The sequence below is a fragment of the Sinohyriopsis cumingii genome, chromosome 5, assembly GCF_028554795.1.
Source record: "Sinohyriopsis cumingii isolate HCF-2022 chromosome 5, ASM2855479v2, whole genome shotgun sequence".
Taxonomy (NCBI): Eukaryota; Metazoa; Mollusca; class Bivalvia; order Unionida; family Unionidae; genus Sinohyriopsis; species Sinohyriopsis cumingii.
This window is the reverse complement of record NC_142965.1, coordinates 49,108,346-49,128,544: the sequence shown is the minus strand read 5'-3', so window position 1 is coordinate 49,128,544 and position 20,199 is coordinate 49,108,346. Positions and strand designations below refer to the sequence as shown.

The following is a 20,199-nucleotide window of genomic DNA, read 5'->3' as shown; positions in this document are numbered from 1 at the left end:
GACCATCATCCAAACAAAACTGGACCTGAAAGAGACAAATTTGAATGAGCATGATGGGACACATATGATCTGTATGAAAAAAAATGTTGAAATGTGGAATGATATCATTCATCGCCATGGCAATCAAGTCAACATATGTGGTAGACCAGAGTTCCAAATTGCTAATGAAATAAAATGGGGACTTGCTTGGAAGAATACTATGATGTGTAAAAACTGCAGCTTTAAGTCACCAGAGTATAAGTTGTATGATGAGATAAAAACAAATAAACCTGGGCCAAATCCTGCTGCTGTAAATATGATGTTTCAAGCTGGACTACAAGATACACCAATGGGCAACACCAGGGCTAGATACTTGCTTGCAGCCGCTGACATTCCGCCACCTAGCAGAACATCTATGCAAAGGGCCTCCAACCTTGTAGGCAATGCAACTGTGGAGCTCAATGAAATGGACATGACAGAGAAGCTGAAACTAGTCAGACAAGTTAATGTTATGCGTGGTGTTCAGCATCCTGAGCAAATAAATGTTGCTTTTGATGCGAGATACAATGCCATTAGCTTTGGACATGAAAAGAAACCTGGTCAAAGTTCATCACAAGCTGTTGGAATTGCCTACGAAACTGTTACAGAGAAGCAATACATTGTGGGAACTACAATAGAAAACAAGCTGTGTTGGACTGGAGCATGGCTGAAGGGGAAAGGTTTTGATGTGAAATGTCCAGGAGGCCATGTTGACTGCACAGCAAATCTGTCACCAGTTGCACCACATTCAGAGTATGAAATGGCAAGAGAAATGGGAAAAAAGTTTGTACTGCAAGAGATTCTCATTAGACATGCAACAACAGATGGAGATGCACAGGCTGCTGCTGGCTTCCAAAATGCTTACACCATTCTGCATCCAATGTGGAAAGTAGAAAGACTGTTGGATCCCATCCATTTGGGTCGTTTACAGTTCAAATGGTGTAATTCTGCAATATTTAGTGAAAACATGTTTCCAGGAATAAGAACAAGAGAAGGAAAAAGGCTCAAACAGAAAATTGTCAGCCAAGACATTAAAGCACGTTGCGGTTTAATCTTCAAGCAAATGATGGAGGACAATAGTGGTGATGTTACAAAAATTAAATGTCAACTTCCCCAAGTATTGGATGCCACTCTGCGCTGTTATTCAGGGGACTGCTCCGAATGCCGGCATTATTCAAAGGTCTGTTGGGGAGGAAGTACTAACAGCTGGTGGATGCGATCAGCATACCTGGGCCCTCATCAAGTGACTCATCTCAACATGACAGAAAATGATAAGAACATCCTGCTAGAAGTTCTGAAAATGAAACTCTCCTGTGATGTTGTAGAAAGATTGCGACTGAACACAAACACACAGAAATGTGAGGCAGTGAACGTAGCTAGATCAATCAGTGTTTCATTACCTAAAAATGTGAACTATTCCAGAACTTTGAGGCAAGAGTGCATTCAACAATACACAGACTCAATAACAGCCTGGGATCATCACTGAAAATAAAAGTGACACACTTGGGAGGTAAACTTTCAACAAGGACTCTGAGATCACTGAAGACAATGGATAAAGACTGCACTTACCATCAGTTGTATCAAAAGCATCCCCAAACCAGGAAACGTATTCTAGCAAGACGAGGAAATATGATACAGGCCCATCTGAGGTACAGGACACAGCAAGGCAATAGGAAGTCTGACTACTGCAAAGCACTGCTAGATACCAAGGATGATCACTCCTATGCAAAGGTTTAGCAGGAGCCAATGGACACTGCAGACAGAAAAAGTTATCTTAATTCCATGTGCAAAATGAAAGCGCTCAAATACACCATGAAGAACACATTGTACAGAAGGGAAAACTGTAGTGGGGAAATCCGTAGGTAACACAGTGCATGTTATGTGCAGTTGTGTTACTTACTATAAACCACCTGATGAGACCTATGGAGAGGTCGAAACAGTTTTCTCTGAATATGAAGACACAAATAAAGAAATTAAAAAGCAAAATAAATAAAGATTAAAAAAATCAAAATTAAAATAACATGACATGACAAGACAAGACATGACTTACTAGACTAGCTGAATGAATGAATGAATGAATCAATCAATCAATCAATCAATCAATCAATCAATGAAGGAAGGAAGGGAGGAATGTATTTAAGAAAGCACTGTCATACCAGCATGGTCTACTAAAATAAAGACCACACTCTTTCCTTTCTCCTTGTTGCTCAACACATCCATCCATCCATCCTTCCTTCCTTCCTTCCTTCCATGCCAGACATACATTGATATGGATGTGGGTGGGTGTAAAGGATATATCATGATACCTGAATTTATTCCATATTACAATTTCAACTTTAACATGCAGTCTGGATAGTCACCATGGCCAATGCAATGACCATAACCTTTGCAATACTGCCTATTATTGTTAATGGAATGACGCTCTAGAACCAGATGATCCACATTCACACACAAACTATTATGGCATAAATGGGATGCATCTAGCTCCTTTGGTATAGTCAGACTTCTCAACTTCACCATCAGTGCCAGTCTGTGAACATGTTTTTTCTTCCACGTGTTTGTCGTGGGGTCTGTATATGACAATAGGCCATATAATCCATTGGCTGTTACATTTCCTGTCCATATTTTACAAACACTATTATGTGCTATTACAGAATTCAATGAAATTTTTGCTGACAGGCTTTCAAAAAAATCCTCCATTGCAACTTCTATATGATGTAGGAATACATTGCTGCTAATAATAATGAGTGTCATCTCCAACAGATACCACTTCTGTGAATTTATAGGGAATATTTTTTTTTAATTTTGTAATTTTTAAAATTAATTTAAAAACAAAATTAATTTTTTAAAATTTTAATTATATTTTCTGATTGCTACAGTCAATATACACAAGGTGTGAAAATCTCATGTGTCTATCTTTTTAATAATAAAAATTTTATAGCAATTTAAAGTTGAATCAATGCTTCCCTGACAGGACATAGGACACAATTAATTTTACTATATGTTCTCTACATTTGTTTCTCAGTACTGACCTTTCCACTGTGTGACAATCAATACAAATCATATGCTAATCTAAAATACCTTCAAAGATGACTTCACGGTGAAGTTCTCGTCAAAGGTTGACCTGCTCTGTTTTTAGATGCTGAACTGTCAACACATCAACATGTAAACAGAACACAGATTTCACTTCCGGATCATCACCAAGGCCTTATTACTCACTGTGCACTGTCGCCGAAATACACACATACAACAACACCCTGAGCTCATATTATCAAGAATAAACAGTTACCTTTAAATCCCTACCAAAAATGCATAAATAAAACTCTTCTATCACCACCAAAATGAAAGAGGAAAAAATGTTCTAAAAATAGACTAGAACTACATTCATGGGTACTGAATTGGAAGTATTAATTGTGAACCGATTCCAAATGTTGGGCTCCAACTTGGAATAATGCAACAATTTGGAATCCCGAGTTGTTGCGCTTTTTCTCGAGAAATTGCGTGACCTTGAGAACCGATATAAATAGACCCAAGCTGCTGGCTTAGCATCAGTTTCATTAGAGTGTTAAGAATGGAGGATGTTGACAGAGATATTTTTGAATTGTTCTGCACGGAAAAATACGTAAGCAACAAGACCACAAATAAATCTGTGACAAAGGTGTTTGTCAATAATGTATTCAATCTTCTGGATGGGAAAGTTCAAGATGTTGTAGGTTTCTGCAACAATTCGTCAGCGAAATTGGCGAAGTTAAAGCATAAAGTAAGTATATTTTCCCATCGCTTTCATCGGTTTAAAGTTAAATTTAAGACAGGTTGTGACATTCACTTATGAATAATTTCACCAAAGTACAAATAGATTATGAACTGTATTAATGACTATTAAAATGAAGTTTGCATATTTCCTAAACTCAACAGCTATTGCTGAGCAATGATTTAAAACTTTGAAACTTGTTGTCTTGTTTACATTTGGAATCAACATTTATAAGCCTATCAAATTCTTTTTGATTTACGCAAATAAATATCAATAAAAATGTTTACATAACATCAATCAATTTATCTAATAAATGCATTGTACTTGGCTTGCAGTGAACATACCATATGAATTATGCTGCTCTTTAAAAAATACATTTTTAAGTTAGAAATCAAGTGCAAAGGAATTCTGCGGCAAATCTAACTATTTTTGTAACACAGTTGAAGAGAATAGTAACGACCCAGCGAAATTGTGGCAGAAGTTGAATTGTAATAGTGTATTGACTACTGATGGTAGCTGTAGCATCCACCGAAGACATGGTCACAATGCAAATCATTTTTTTTATATTTTAATTTCATATTCCCTGTACATTGGTAGCCATCCCATGGACTACCTTACAATTCTTTTTCTACATAAGTCTTGTCTTCTGTAATTTTGATTGAACAAATGACATTTTATTAAGTCAATCATTGCAAGCCCCCCTTCTTCATAACTTTTATTTATTTTTCATTTTATCTTGTCAACTGATTCTTTCCACAAGTTCTTGTAGATTAAACTATTTAATTTTTATAATGAACCAATCTGGAGGAATTGGTAAACTTATTAATATCTGATTTAATTTGAAAAAAAGAAAGTGATTTTATCACAATATTTTTCCCATAGGGGATAAGAACTATCTACAACCACAGAGTCATTAGTCTATTGATGTCATCTAATTTGCGATCATAATTAATATTTTTTATGTGACTTAAATCTGTAGAGAAGATAATGCCTCATATTGTGAAACTATCAACTACCCAGCATAAATTATACTCTATACACAAATGGATGTAGCTGTTTTTCATGCTTCCTATAATAGTCTTGTTTTCTCTCTGTTTACATTATGGCCTGATATCTTTGCGTGCATTGTATTTGTAAGAGCTTTTTCTGATCCATCCAAAATTAATGTTTTATCATCTTCATAATGATGTATTAGAAATTCATTTTTATCTATAATAGTACCATTTATATCTTTATTCTTTTTAATTAAATAATTTTAATATGTTGTCTAATATACAATCTGCTCTCATGAATAAATTAATCACAGCCTTCAAGTTCATTTAGCACAGATGGAACCATGTTTTAAAGAGTTTTACAGTGTAAGAAATATTCAACATAATCACTTGGCAACTGGAACCTGTAAATGAACATGGAGTAACACAGTATATGACTAAATTATGCTAATTCAAGTTGTTATGAGATTTATCCATCCTACAAGTCACCTCAGCAGTTTCAGTTTTATACATTGACCTGTATATAGAACAATCACTTGAACAAATCTACAAAATATTTGTATTAATAGAGATTAAGTTTGGTCAGGGCTTGATATCCTTCCTTGTGCATTTATTTCACACTATGGATGGAACTGTTTTCACAGTAATACAGAAATTTCCTTGTTACCTGGACAAGGTGTGCTATAAAACCACACAGACACCTTACTGTGTGTGAATTGCAATTAAATCATACACTCTATTACAATTAAGGTGTGGTATAGAAGAGGTACATGAAACCAACAATATATTGTCAATGTATGTTTAACATCATATAACAATAAATGAAGGAAAACATTTATTTTACATAGACTATAAATACACATATGGTCTGAATTATGTCCATAGATAAAGCCAGAGTTATATGCATAATTTAAAGCAGTAGAAATAACCAACAGCTATAAGATGTATGAGGAATTGTATCAGACGTGTTTTGTTTAGCTCTGAGCTACATTAGCTATCGTGGCACGTATCGAAATGATGTGAGCAAAACAAGCTGTCTAGTGAGAAGGTAAGTGTTTTTTTTGGTATTATTATATATTTTTTCTGTAAATTCATTAACTGTGGTTTTGTTGTGCACGTTTCCAGTTGGGAAACTTTCCACTATTGTATTGTATTGTTAGTTTTGCCATTTGTGTTTATTTTGTTCATATTAACTTTGTTGGACGGTCAGCCAAAGGTAGGTTTGAGAAGTACTCAACTCAACTCAAGGAGATTAGTGCTACTCTATTTCAAGAGACTTACTGTAACACGACCGCCCTAGTATTGAAATTACAATAACTTTATATAAATTGAATCTTTATACAGTGGTGTGGTACCTGTTTTTTCAAGGAATTATGTTATATGAACTTTTAATCAAGAGATTTAGGCTTTGTCTTACTACAATGGAAATCATGGAGGAAAGAAATGTAATGACAAGATCTAAACTGAACCAGTACTTCAGAACTAGTGTAGAAGATAGACGACTACTTGTGCATCATCCACCAGGATGTCAGACTTTGGATTTTGAAGGAGCCGCACAAGCACCAAGACAAGCGGAAATACTGATGGCAATGCATGTCATGCGTGTGGAGATCGGGAAGATAGACGCGCTTCAAAATGGAGGACTGAACAAATATGTGATATACACAAAAGATCGAACTCCGTTATTAGAAATGACGGAAATAGAAATAAAAGGGATGAGAGCAGTAATAAAGGAGACAACCCTTTACAAGAAATATCGAGCCAAAGTTAACAGAGATTCATATAGTGGGACTTCCATTCGAAGTGGATACAGATCAACTTGTTCTAAAAGTTGAAAAGAAATTCGGAGCGAAGGTCGTAACCCACAAGATGGCAACAATTTGGGGTTTTGCGCCAATCAAATCCGGAAACAGAATTATTTATGTGCAAAAAGAAGATGCAAAGAAAATACCCCTATTTTTCTATGTCATGGGGTTCAAACTCAGAAGTTGGTATAGAGGAGCAGAGCAAGATCGGAGATGTCACACATGTTTTCAAACGGGGCATGAACCACGTGATTGCCCAGGCGTAGAACAAACAGCGCAAGGCACAACCAACAGGGATACGTACGCAAGTAGGGTGGCAGCTGCACCACTAAATCGTAACATGCAAGAACCCGATCCGATACTAAAACTCATAAAAGAAGTCAGAACTGAAAAAGAGCAAAGTAAGGAAGTAACGGCAAGCTCACTCATGAATATGGACTTAACAGAAATAAGGGGAGAAGAACAATCGACACTGGAGTGGCAAAAAGTACTTAGCCCAAACAAATCGGGACTTTCAAACACCCCAAACAACAAAGAGGGACTAACGTTGAGAAATAGGTACGGATGCTTATCAGAGGAAGAGGAACAGGATAACCATACTGGGAATGACTTAATAGGAATTCAACCTCTAACATCCACGCCAATACCAAAGTTGAGAATAAAAAGAAAAGCAGCCACAGGACCGGAATCACCCCAGGAGGGCGAAACAGGAAGAAATGAAGATTATACAATAGAAGAAAGGAAAAATGTGTCAGAGAGGAAGGAAACTATAACTAAAAAGAAAAGGGAGGAAACATTCGAAGAAGAAACAATGGAAACAGAAACAGAAAATGAAACTATATTTGAACAGGAAAATGACAAAGAAACTGGAAATGATGATGATTATGAAACAGGACGTGAATACGAGAGTGAGACGGATGATACGCAAGGAAAAGTAATGGAAGACAATACGACAGAGAACAAGACTGAACAAGCCAGCAAAGGAAATACAAATTCAACAGAAGAAACCCCACCCACCCTTTTGACGGGGGTGGGGGGAGACTCTGAAGCCAGTGCGCCCGTTGAATAAAAATCAAAAAAAAAATTATTATGAATAAAAATCAAAATAAAATCAAGTGGCAACCATAAATGCGGCAACCTGGAGGCAACCAGAAATGGAAGGAACGAACTTCCAAGTATACTCAATAAATGTAAATGGAATAAATATAGAAAAACTTGCCAAATTCAATAAAAGCCTAAATTTTGATATTCTTTTTTTACAAGAAACCCATAATGGTTTTAAAAATGATGTGATATCTTTTTGTGAAAGTCACTTAAATGGAATTCTGTTGAAAAATGACTTTGAGGGGAATGATGTGAAAGGGGGTGTGGCAACAATAATTAAAAATAAACCAGGGATCCAATGGGAGAGAATAGAAGAGGGTAAAGATTTTAAAGGGAGACTACTACATGTCAAAATTGGGAAAATACATTTTATTAACCTCTATATGCCGTCCAACAAATATCCAAGACAGGAATTTATTAGAAATCTATCAAAATATCTAGAAAGATATACAATGGAAGACGTAATATTAGGAGGGGACTATAACTGGGTAGGGGATAATATAGATAGGGAGGGGGAACTAACAACCAATGATATAAGATTTAAAATAGAAATGGAAAACTTCATAAATAGGCATACATTTAAAGATGTATACCGACAGTTAAATATACTTAGGAAACAATATACATATGAATATAAAATAAACAAAGGGAGTAGAATAGATAAATTCTTGTGTACAAACTTTAACGAAGAAACACACAAAGAGGCTGGAATTATTGATTTTAAGATCTCTGATCACAAACTTATATACATGACAGTAAATTTTAAAGCTAAAAATAACTGGGGAAAAGGGGGCTGGAAATTTAACAATAAGTTATTGGAGGATCCCAATTTTATAAACGAAATTAAAAATGAAATAAGAAGGTTTATTGAAAGAGGAAACATGGATATTATTAGAGAATGGGATAAATTTAAATCAAAAATAAAAAGTATAGCTATTGAAACTTCAAATATCAGAAGTAAAAAACTTAAAATGGAGAAAGAGGAAATTGAACGGCAGTTAAAGAGGGAAAACACAGCAGATATGGGAAAAAAACTAAACGATAGACTAAACAAAATAATAGAAGAAAACATCAGGGGTAAAGAAATGAGAGCAGGAAACTTCACACATATATACAAAAAAGCAGAAGGACTGTATAAGCGAGAAGAGATTAGGAGGGGGGAGAAAAAATTATGGAGACCTTGAAAATTAATGGGGAAAAAACTACTGATAAAAATAAAATACTCAAATACATTGAGGAATACTACACCCAAATATATACATCTCAAAAAATTGAAGACTACAAAATTGATGCGAGAGGATATCATCAGCACATAAAGACTTATGTGATGAGTTCATCTCGCAAAAAGAAATAGTGGAAAGTATTCGAAGCCTCACCAAAGGAAAATCCCCAGGTGGAGATGGACTCACCACGGACTTCTATGCGAAATTCTGTGGTGAGTTGTCGCTCATCTTAGAATGGTTGTATAATAATATTTTACTTAGAAATGATGTCATGACAGAGAGTATGAGGGAAGGGATAATAACACTACTGTATAAAGGAAAGGGGGATAGGGAAGATCTTAAAAATTGGAGGCCCATCTCCCTCCTAAATACGGACTATAAAATACTAAGCAAAATTTTAGCGAATAGGATAAAAAAGGAAATGGGGAAAATAATAAATATAAATCAAACATGTGGTCCCAAAGGCAGAGATATACAAAATAATATATTAAGTATAAAAGCAATTATTGAACATATAAATGATAGTGGACAAAAAGCTGCCATGGTACTTTTTGACCAAGAAAAAGCCTTTGATAGATTAGAACACAACTATATACAAAAAGTCTTAGAGAAATTTGGCTTTGGAAACAGATTTCAAATATGGACCAAAATCCTGTACAAAAAAATAACTTCAAGAGTGCAGGTGAATGGAGCAAAGACGGGTAAATTTGATATTAAAAGATCGGTGAGGCAAGGCTGCCCACTATCTATGCTATTATATGTAATAGCGATTGAAATACTAAGCATGAGCTTTAAACTAAATAAAGATACTGAAGGTATTAAAATACCGAATATAAAAGAAGAAGTGAAAATGTTACAACACACCGACAATTGTACAAACTTTATAAAGGATCATAACTCCTTTAAACACCTGATCCAAGAATTTGACAGATTTAGCAAAGCATCAGGATCACAGATTAATCATGACAAAACGGAAATACTCAAAATAGGAAACTGGAGAGGTAACCACCCAGGTTTGCCCCCACATTTAATCAAGAAAAGGGTCAAAGTTTTGGGAGTCAATTTTGGAGAAAATGAAGAGAAGGAAAACTGCAGACAAATAAGAGAAGCAATCGAACAGAATGTGAAAATCTGGGCACTAACGCCACTATGCCTAATGGAGAGAGTACAAGTAGCGAAAACATACATGTACGCCCATATTAATTATGTCTTAAAATCTATATATATTAGTAACAAAGCATTAAGCACAATAGATAATAATATAATAGACTACATTTGGGATTTTAAACTTCATTATATTAATAAAGAAACACTATATAAAGCTAAAGAAAGGGGAGGGGTAGGACTCCCCAGCCCTATACTACTTAAAGCCAGCAATATTTTAAATAGATTTAAGAGGCTAAGACTAGAACCAAAGAGTCCATGGGAAGGTATTTACATATACCGTTATGGATTCTCCATAAGAAATAAGTTAATAAAACAATTAGAAATTCCAAGAAAATTCAAAAACATTAAAGATTTACTAATAAAATATAGAGATAAAAAAGAACTATGGAATAAAGAAGAAACTTTAACATATAACTGGATAAGGGAGGACGTAACAAAAAATATTAAAAGCACGGCAGAAAAAGAAAATTTATACGTTAACTGGGACAGAGCATGGTGGCTCTGGATGAAACTAGGCTCCCTTAAAATTCAAAGCCTCTGCTTTAAATACATGCACAATGCATGGTTGACAGGAGAGGCTGCAGTGAGATGGCATATGGTCAGAGTACCGCCAAAATGTCCACTGTGTAAAAGAGGCCCGTTTTCTAAATTCCATGTGATAATACAATGTGAAAAAACAAAAATAAATAGGGACAAGGTAATAGCTGAAATAAACAAAACAGATAAATATAAACAACAAAGCATTTTATATCTTGATGGAAATTTTACTAAAAATACGCTGTATAAAATTACTGACTATATCGTTACAACAATGATGGCCTGTGGCCAAATAATAGTCATAGGAAAATAAACTAAAGTGAGAGGCATATGTAATGATAACTACCAACGGTAGTTACCCCAATGGGACATTACTCCTGCCTACTCTTGATAGATAATAGTAGAACGTATACCTCTCCATTTCTACTTAAGCAAATGTATATTGAATACTAATACCTTTCTTTTATCTTTGAGAATTATAGGACAGAGACCTACACTCACATGGAGCTAGGAAGGAAGGAACAGACATGCGACATGGAAAAGTAGACATACAACACAAAAGAAACAAATCTATACTAACACCTATACTGTCACTCAACTGTATAGGAAATAGAATCTTTGGCAACCCTTTTCGGAAACATAATAAATAAATAAAGGTAGCCAAGTTCGAGAGAGTGAAGTAAAAACAATAAAGTAAATATGGAGCCCTCTCGAACACAGCTGACCTCAGCAGACTATAGATTTGCGAAGAACGACACACACATAGCACACACTAAAACAATAGTAGTTCCCCCCCCAAAAAAAATATTATTACACCGTTACTTCGCCCAAAATTCAAAATTCTTATTCTAAAAGCTTGGAAATATAAATATGTACAAAATCTAGAAGATCCATGTTATAAGGATCACAGGACAACTGGGGAAGAATTCGATATAGACGGCTGTCCCAACACGAACACAACCATAGCACGAACAAACATATAGCACATTCACATATAGCAAACATGGGACGTAGGCAACCTTTAGCCAAGGTAACAAAGATACTAGGAGAGGGACTCCGAGTCAGGTGATCGAAACCGACTCGGAAGAACAATCCTATAGATACACTAGGAAATAAATACCCCGTCAAAAATTCATTTAAAATTTTTGATCGAAATTCTGTTTAAATTTAAAAAAACAAAGCAACATATCTGGGGGACTCAGTGAAACATAAAAACACTTTTATTCTTTGGCTGGGGGAGGGGGGGGCATCTGTCTGGTGCCCAAAAAAAAAAGAGGAATTGTATCATGATTTAGGGATAGCCAAGGAAATAGGGTCAAATACAGAAGTTCAAGAAATGTACAAAATATTTATGTATGTATGGGTGTATGTGTATATATATATATGCTTAATGTATCCACACAGGAGTTGCTAATGGAAATAGTAAAGTTAATTAAAAAGAATTTCATTTATATCAGTATAATTTAACTGTCATAATATTTTGTATACAACAGAAAGTTTAGTTCTGGAAAATCAAGTAAACTTGTATGAAAATGGGAGAAAAGAATCGAAGTCATATATAATTATAAGACTGGATCAGTAGAGATGACCGCCTTTTATACCTACACAATCTCATAGACAGAATAATCTACGGGAAGCTGAAAGACCCAAATGCTAAAATTACCGATACAAATCAGAGATAATTCTAACAACCTTGATAATTGGTAAGGTATGCACATATGAAAACAGTATAAAATATACTGCATTGTAGGTGGCAAAAAATGACAATGATAATAATACACCATTTTTAAAAGTATTTAAAAATAACAAAGAAAACTATCTCTTTAAGTAGTCTTATTTATTGATCTATTAATTAAAAAAGAAGACAAAGAGGGTTGAGAACATTTTAATACCAACATAAAAGGATGACAAAACTTGGCAATCATTACTTGTGTTTGCTTATACTAACAGGTTCAGCAGAAGGGTTATGGATCAATGTCCATACCAGGAGAAGATGGGGTCCATACCAGAGTCTTGACTGTACCCAAGCGAATCCGAGACCAAAAGATCTCGGGAGCAACTTCAGCCCATGTAAGTTAAGGAGAAAAATTTACAACTTTCATTCTCTATAATGAGAGTCAAAGTAATCAAGTCAGAAATCATTATGACAAGATCTATAGTAATCGAGTTATTATTAACTATGGCAGGGTGGAAATAATCAGTAATCACTGTAACAAGGCATGTGGTAATCAGGTCAGTAATCATTGTAAAAAGGCCTGCAGTTATCAAGTCAGCAATCACTGTGACAAGGCCCTAAAAGATCTTGTCAATAATCATTGTATCAACACCTGGAGTATTGTAACAAGGCCTGTAATCAGTGTAATGAGGCCTGCTGTAATTAAGTGAGTAATGGCTATAACAAGGCCTGGAATTTTTATTCCATTTGATGCCTAATTCTTATCAAATCTTGCAATTAATATTTTCAGAGAAGTGGCCGACTGATTGTAGTACCCATCGAGGACTTTCATCCAACATTAAAGGCACTCCATCAGGCCACTGGCCATGGGAAGGAACGCGTAATGCTACACAAGGTATAATACAATAAAATGTATTATGCTTTCATCCATCCAACATTAAACACACTCCATCAGACCACTCTACATGGGGAGGAATGAGTAAAAATACACAAGGTATCAGAAATCCGTGCCTTGACCAGTTGGTTTATTTCGTACGGGCCAGTGACACCAATATGCATTATATTTTCAGTCAAATTGGAGACTGGCATAATTATTATTATTATTATTATTATCAAATTAGTTTCTTTATATTTGTTAAATATGATGTCACATTTGAAAAATAAACTGTCTCATAATATTTCTATTTCTATACATAACTTTGTTACATATTTTGGAACTACATTTTCTTGATAAGCTAAGTATTTTTTATTTTTTTTACCCAGGTTGCTGATCAATATGAAGGCCTGCCCAAAAGTGCTGTTCAAAAGTACATCAGCATGTGCAGGACAATTGCAGTAGGAATAAGGCACAAGTTATACAAGCCCCACCCAGAGTTATAATCAGCCAGGGCTTGTTCTCAGGTGTGTTCAGCAATGGTTAATAACCTTCCTGCATTTGTGAGTCTATATATGTGTAACAGTACTATCACTAATTGATAAATACATTTATCTGTATATATCATGTACAAAGATAGTTCTATTATCTCCTGTTCCATACTAAAATTATAGGAAATTCATACTTGTCAACATTCTTCCTAATCACTATGGATCATTATTTTTATTTCATATTGCTGTAAAAAAAAAATACAAACAAAGGAAATATACATTTGCTATTTGGCAATTTATGAAAACAGCGGAAAAACGGGGTTGATAAAAATCATTAATAATTTTACATTAATATTTGCAGGTTGACCTTGTCGACATGACAAGGAAGCCATCAGGTGGTTATAAGTATATACTCTACCTGATGGATCACTTCAGTAAGTTCCACTTACTGGCACCACTGGTCCAGAAGACTCAAGCAGAGGTTAATCTCGCTTTGTCCCATATGTTTAGTATCATTGGAATACCAGCCATTCTGCATACAGATAATGGATCAGAGTTTGGAGCTCTTGATAGACTCCTGCAGCAGTGGCCAGGGTCAAGTGATATTGTTCATGGACGTTCCCGTCATCCTCAGTCTCAAGGATTGTTGGAGAGAGGGAAACGGGTACTGGAGGAGAAAATTGCAGCAATGGAGGCCACCTATCATGGTGATGGCCCAGCTCGCTGGCATATGTGGCTTCCTCTCATACAATGTTAGTTTCTGTATAGGTTTAGTGATTCAATTGACAGTTTGACTGCATGACATCAATGTCTAATATGTGCTGTATTTATCCATTGATAAGTTTATGCTTCATTTAATTCCATCCTTCACATGTATTCAAAGATCTCATGTTATAGGCACAATGTTGATTGACCATCAACAGCTTCAATTAGTAAAATGGTCATACCGAATAAAGCACATATCATATCCATTTCTGGCACTGATGTAACCAACCAAGTTAAATGTTAACAAGGCACCATGAAGCAATGATGTGCACTTAAAAATGGTGTTCAAGACTGTAGCCTTTCTCTGCACATGATGTTGCCAGGTTGTACTTTTTAAAGCCCATTTCAAAGAAAAGTGTTCATATATGGTACTATCTTTCAAATCTTTTGGAGTATGCAATGAAGATGACAGCATAGGATGGGTGGCTTGTATTGTGTGCTGTCGATGGGCACACTGCGCCTGCATAGGCAGACACAGCTTTAAACACTACCAAGAAAAGGAATTCACATGTGGATGTGATAAAATCCGTCCATTCCAGTTGAAACAGTAAGTGAGATTAGTAAGAGTTTGAAAGTTACTGTGATAGAATCCATCCATTCCCATGGAAACAGTAAATCAGATTAGTATCTTTCTTGTTTATTGCATCATACACTAAAACATAATTGTTTTACAAAGTGGTATTACCTGGGGGACAACATTACTTGCATAATGCCAATATCTTGTTAATGCAGAAAATCCAGGATGATAATGAATATGATGATGATTGATATATCAATTACTGTATGAATGTATAATAGCTACATTTTGTTAACTTTCAGGTTTCCATTGTTCAATAATACATCCTTGATCAATGTATTTTTGAAAAAGCAGATAAGTCAACTCAAGGTAGGTAGCAATTTCTTGACAGTGGGTCACAACTCTGTATTGCTATAACATGGATTAGTGATAATAAAAATTGGTTATTGTGCACAAGCCAGTATTTGTCAGTTTTCCACAAGATGCCGAAAATGCACACCCTCAACATAATATTTTAACAGAGACTTATGCTGAAACTATGATCAAGATAACACTGTACATGGGAGCCTTCTAAAAAAGAACCTTTGTAATAAGTGTTACTTTTTTATACTTATTTGATAGAATGTTGTGGTCAAAACATGTTCAAAACATCAAAGTCATGGAGAATGAGAGATTTGGACAGCAGGTCCTCACATATGGTCCGGAGACTGACTCTCTGCTCTGGCCTGAATATTCCAAATGAAAGTGTGGTAAGTATGCATATTATAATTTACATCTATACAATAATGATGGCAGATAACTAGAAATTGTGTTGCAAAACATACATGACCCTACTTGTGTTATGAAGTTAGTATGGTGATGTTAATAATATAATTATACAATGATCAACTCATGGCCTGCTTTCAAAAAGTTCAAGTATAGATTTTGTTCGAGCACATCATGATCAAGTACAAGGCTCAACCAGGACAGTATTGAGATAATAGCTTTTACCTCTCATTATGTGAATAATTGTATTGTTCATGATGGGCAAACTAGGTTTCAAAGTAGTTTCATGACTTTCACTCACTAAACTTTTTTTTAAACAAGAATGAACTGAAGTGAATGATACAATTGTTGATTTTTTGCTTCCAGGTTACAGCCCTACGAAAGTTCATAGAGGAATTGCTTCTAAATCCAATGAACACCAAAATAATCAACTTAGTGCTGTTTCCTGAGGTAAAGAAGACAAAAAGCAAGCAATTATATTTACTATTTTTCCTAGACCTACGAAGAATGAAACACCACCACTGGAACCACTTTGTTTATGCATGTTGTTAGCTTGTGAAGAATAATGAAAGGTGACATGAAATACTGAAAATATCCCTGAAAATACTGAAAAGCATCATAAGGGGGTGCACAGCTCTGCATCATATTGTATTTGGGGGAGTGTGAAATAGTTCACTGTACCTTTTGGCAGTTATATTTATATATTCTAATTAAAGTACTTGGACACCTTAGATTAAATTCTCAAATTTGATGAAATATTTGAATCAACTTTTGTTTAATATTTCTTCATATACTTCAAGGTACTGATACACATGATGGCAGCTGTTGAAGGAATCTCCTACCTTGAGGCTGAAGTTCTCATCCAAGACAGTTGTCAGCAGAAAATTTGTTCTTGATATGTGTATATCTTGCTGGGTTTTTTTTAAAGTTTATACAGCTGTAAATAATATCACAAATAAAATAATTAAAATAATAACCTAGTTGTTGTTTGAGTAAATGAATCCTATCTATTTTGCAGTCAATGATCCTCCGGTACCTCGCACATAATACAACTAAATCAATAAAATGTAACCAACCATATATAAAATGGGAAACCCAATGCCTACTAATAAACTAATAAACATAATGCTCCTCTTTCTTTCCTTCCCTTTTTTTTCTTTCTTTCTTTTCTTGATAAAATTTAGAGGGATACAGGTCATTTCTGATTATTTTTAGAATTTAAAAGTATTATATACACCAGATACTCATAGCATACTGGCCATCCATCCATCTTTCCAGGACAAAATTCCAAAATGTTGCATGCAAGCTTCATGCAACAACTTGGAATAACTCCAAAAAGTTCAGTGCGACAACAATAACAAGATCCTTAGACCTTTAATATGTTCCAAATATTCAATTTCTGCAACAACTCCGTTGAAGACTTTTCCTATATTTACAATATAATTTAAAAGGATTAATTTTTAAAAAAATGGCATGTATGCATCACACAACATTCACTGAAGTAACCCCCATAACTGTGAAATACAAATCTATGGGTCAATAGTAATAGATACTTTGGACATTTAATATCTTCCTACTATTAATGTTATGCAACATCTCCCCTCTAGGTATCTCCTACCTTGAAATTAGTCTTTTCAGAACTAAAATTTAAAAAAAAAAGTTATGGCAGCATGATGCAACAACTCAGAATAAACACCCTAGGCTGTGAAATATAACCCTATGGGGCAACAGTAATAGTCTCTTGAGATGTTTAATATGTTCCAAATTTTAATTTTGTACTACATCTCCACTCGAGAACTTTCCTACATTTAAATCCATCTTTCCAGTACTAAATTCCAAAATGTTGCATGCAAGCATCATGCAACAACTTGGAATAACTCCAATAAGTTCAGTGGGACAATAGTAATAGTCCCGTGAGATGTTTAATATGTTCCAAGACCTTTCCTAGAGTTACAATAGTATTTAAAAGGATTCATTTTTAAAAAATGGCAGAAGACAGAAAGAAACAAAGAATACAAAATACATCTAAATTTAAATATATTATTATTTTATTAAATATTTTTACAAACATATATTTTAAGCACAAATATTTTTTGGAAACATATTTAACATATTAAAAATATGCCATGGAAACGAAAATCAGATTAAATAAATATAAAGATTTTAAACAAATATATAAATCATTGAAAACTAATATGAAATAATTAAATAGCAGACTAGTGCTTAGAATTTACAAAAGTAAAGACGCCGATTAATGTGGAATTCCAAGTTGTTGCACGCAATTTCTCGAGAAACGGCTATTCCAAGTTAGAGCCAACTACCACGCAATTTCTCGAGAAAGAGCAACAATTAGAAATTCCAAGTTGTTGTGCGCAATTTCTCGAGAAATGGCATATTCCATGTTGGTGTCCAATATAAACAAAGGGGGCAGGGTCCAGTTTTTACATACAAATTTAATGCCGCAATCAGCGACCTAGTATAAAAAATCATAAAAAATCAAATACACAAGTGAGGTCAAAAAGGTCCATAGTTTTAGATACCTGTATAAAAACAAAGCATAAGAATAGTATTCACTTGACCAGAGAAGTCAATGGCAGTTCACAGCAGAAGAGGTTTATGCACCCCAACCCCTATTTTATACCTGCATTTTTCACATCCAAATGCCATTTTTGACAGCATGTGGTGCTCACAGCATGTGGTGCTCACAGTGCAAACGCTAGCCCTTTCCCTGGATAAAAATTTTGAAAAACATTGTCTACTAAATAGTTTGATGCAATTCAGAATAGTTGTCATCCAAGCCGTTTTTGAGATACTCTAGTTGCCTTGAACCCACGTGTCTACTGCTATGGGAGGCTAGCTCTTCTTCCTAGCCAACTATTGGTATTTCACTATCAACATACTGCTGAGCAGCTATGGAAGGTGTGCATGCCTGACATCAATTTCAAGAACAACACAAGCCCAAAACACCTAGTTCACAAATATATCCATATCTATAAATACTAAACAATAATAGCTGAAAAAGTCACACCATAGACTTAAGTTAAGAAATTTGCCAGGGGTCAATTTACGAAGCTGGACCCTGCCACCTTAAGAATTTGGCTAAAAATGGTTTATGTCAAAAGTTGTGTACATATCACATATTTAGACATGATCTAGTACAATGGTATAAAGGAAAACTTTTTGTGCACAAAACTAAAAATGGTATTATGCTTTGAAAAAGTTACCTCTTTGCGGCAAAAAGCACTGCATTATTTACATTGTGAACTATGACTGACTGCATTTCTTGAAAGATTTCAAATTGTTTGCAACCTACAATGCTTTTGGTCTTTGTTTACCACCACAGCATCAGTACAAAATCAAAATTCCTTTACAATGTTTCATGAATGTCAAGAAGAGATCTGGAAGTTATAAATTTCAGGAGGGAATGACAGAAATGCTATGTTAGGTGTCAGTGACAGAAGTGAAAAGTTTCTATAAACTCTTCTAGCAAACTTAAAGAAATCACACATTTAAGTAAATCATATGCTTTAGAAGTACTCTTAGACTGATATAAAAGAAGTGGTTCCTAACTTTTCATTATCATTCTGGAGATGCTAATAGCAGCATCAGTGTTGTGTCAGTGTGTGTTGTGGGGTGGTGGTAATCGCAACACAAGTCTAGCTAGTCTAGAGAAGTCAAAGTTTAATCAATTAACATTAGACAATGCTGGAATATTGATATACATGTACTGATGTGTGGGACCCTAAAACTTACAAAGTGACATATCAAATAAATTCATTGATACATAGCCAATGAAACTGACCATACATATAGAAATTACTCAATACAATTTAACAGAGAAATTTCTTCTCAGACACCAATTTACTTACAACTGACTTTAATGTTTTCTGGAGTTTACAAAATCATAGTAAATAATAAGATAAGGTATAGAACAAATATTTAAAGTGAAAAATCCAGTTCAAGGTAAAAATCATTTCACTGGCTTGGCTTTTGATAAGCACGTACCATAAAACAACTCCTTCAGAAGCTAAATATGTCCGTAAAAGTCACTCTCTTGTGCACTTAGATCAGAATGAGTATCTGGATGAGATTGAAGCTATTGTTTCTTTCAGCATGACTAGGCGATTAATCCTAATCTCCTACCATGCAAACTGAGACCTGCAAAAAGAAAAGAAACCAGTGATATTGATGTACTTTTAACATTCAGTGAAAACATAAGACTTTCAGAGGAGAAACTGTATGTGTATTGTCAAATTCATGAAGCTGCCACTTAATTTTAAGCTTTTCCCCCTTTTGTTAACTGAACCTAGAAATTTCAAGATATATACATAACACTGAAACATTTTCTATTATCACCCAAGTGTGAGAAATGAATCTCTCATGTCAACTTCAGAGTGGGGGTCATGAAGGTAGAAACTATGTCGGTTTGCTAAAACTTTCATTCTTTTCACCAAAATATAGCAAGTAATATGCCACATGCATCATTATTTCTAAGACCGTTCAACTGGTGACATT

The 20,199-nt window shown here is 34.8% G+C and overlaps 2 protein-coding genes across 2 annotated transcripts; both read left to right on the top strand.

Annotated features, from left to right (window-relative positions):
• The first annotated feature begins 3,582 nt into the window (after positions 1-3,582).
• LOC149799121 (uncharacterized) lies at positions 3,583-13,652 on the top strand. The gene is made up of 4 exons (XM_089958137.1): positions 3,583-3,778; positions 12,548-12,667; positions 13,063-13,167; positions 13,536-13,652. The coding sequence occupies exons 1-4, from the start codon at positions 3,590-3,592 to the stop codon at positions 13,650-13,652; spliced, it is 531 nt and encodes a 176-aa protein (XP_089814263.1). The 5' UTR covers positions 3,583-3,589.
• Positions 13,653-13,685: 33 nt separating this feature from the next.
• On the top strand, positions 13,686-14,394 carry LOC149799120 (KRAB domain-containing protein 2-like). Its single transcript, XM_089958136.1, has 2 exons — positions 13,686-13,709; positions 13,999-14,394. The coding sequence occupies exons 1-2, from the start codon at positions 13,686-13,688 to the stop codon at positions 14,392-14,394; spliced, it is 420 nt and encodes a 139-aa protein (XP_089814262.1).
• Positions 14,395-20,199: the final 5,805 nt, after the last annotated feature.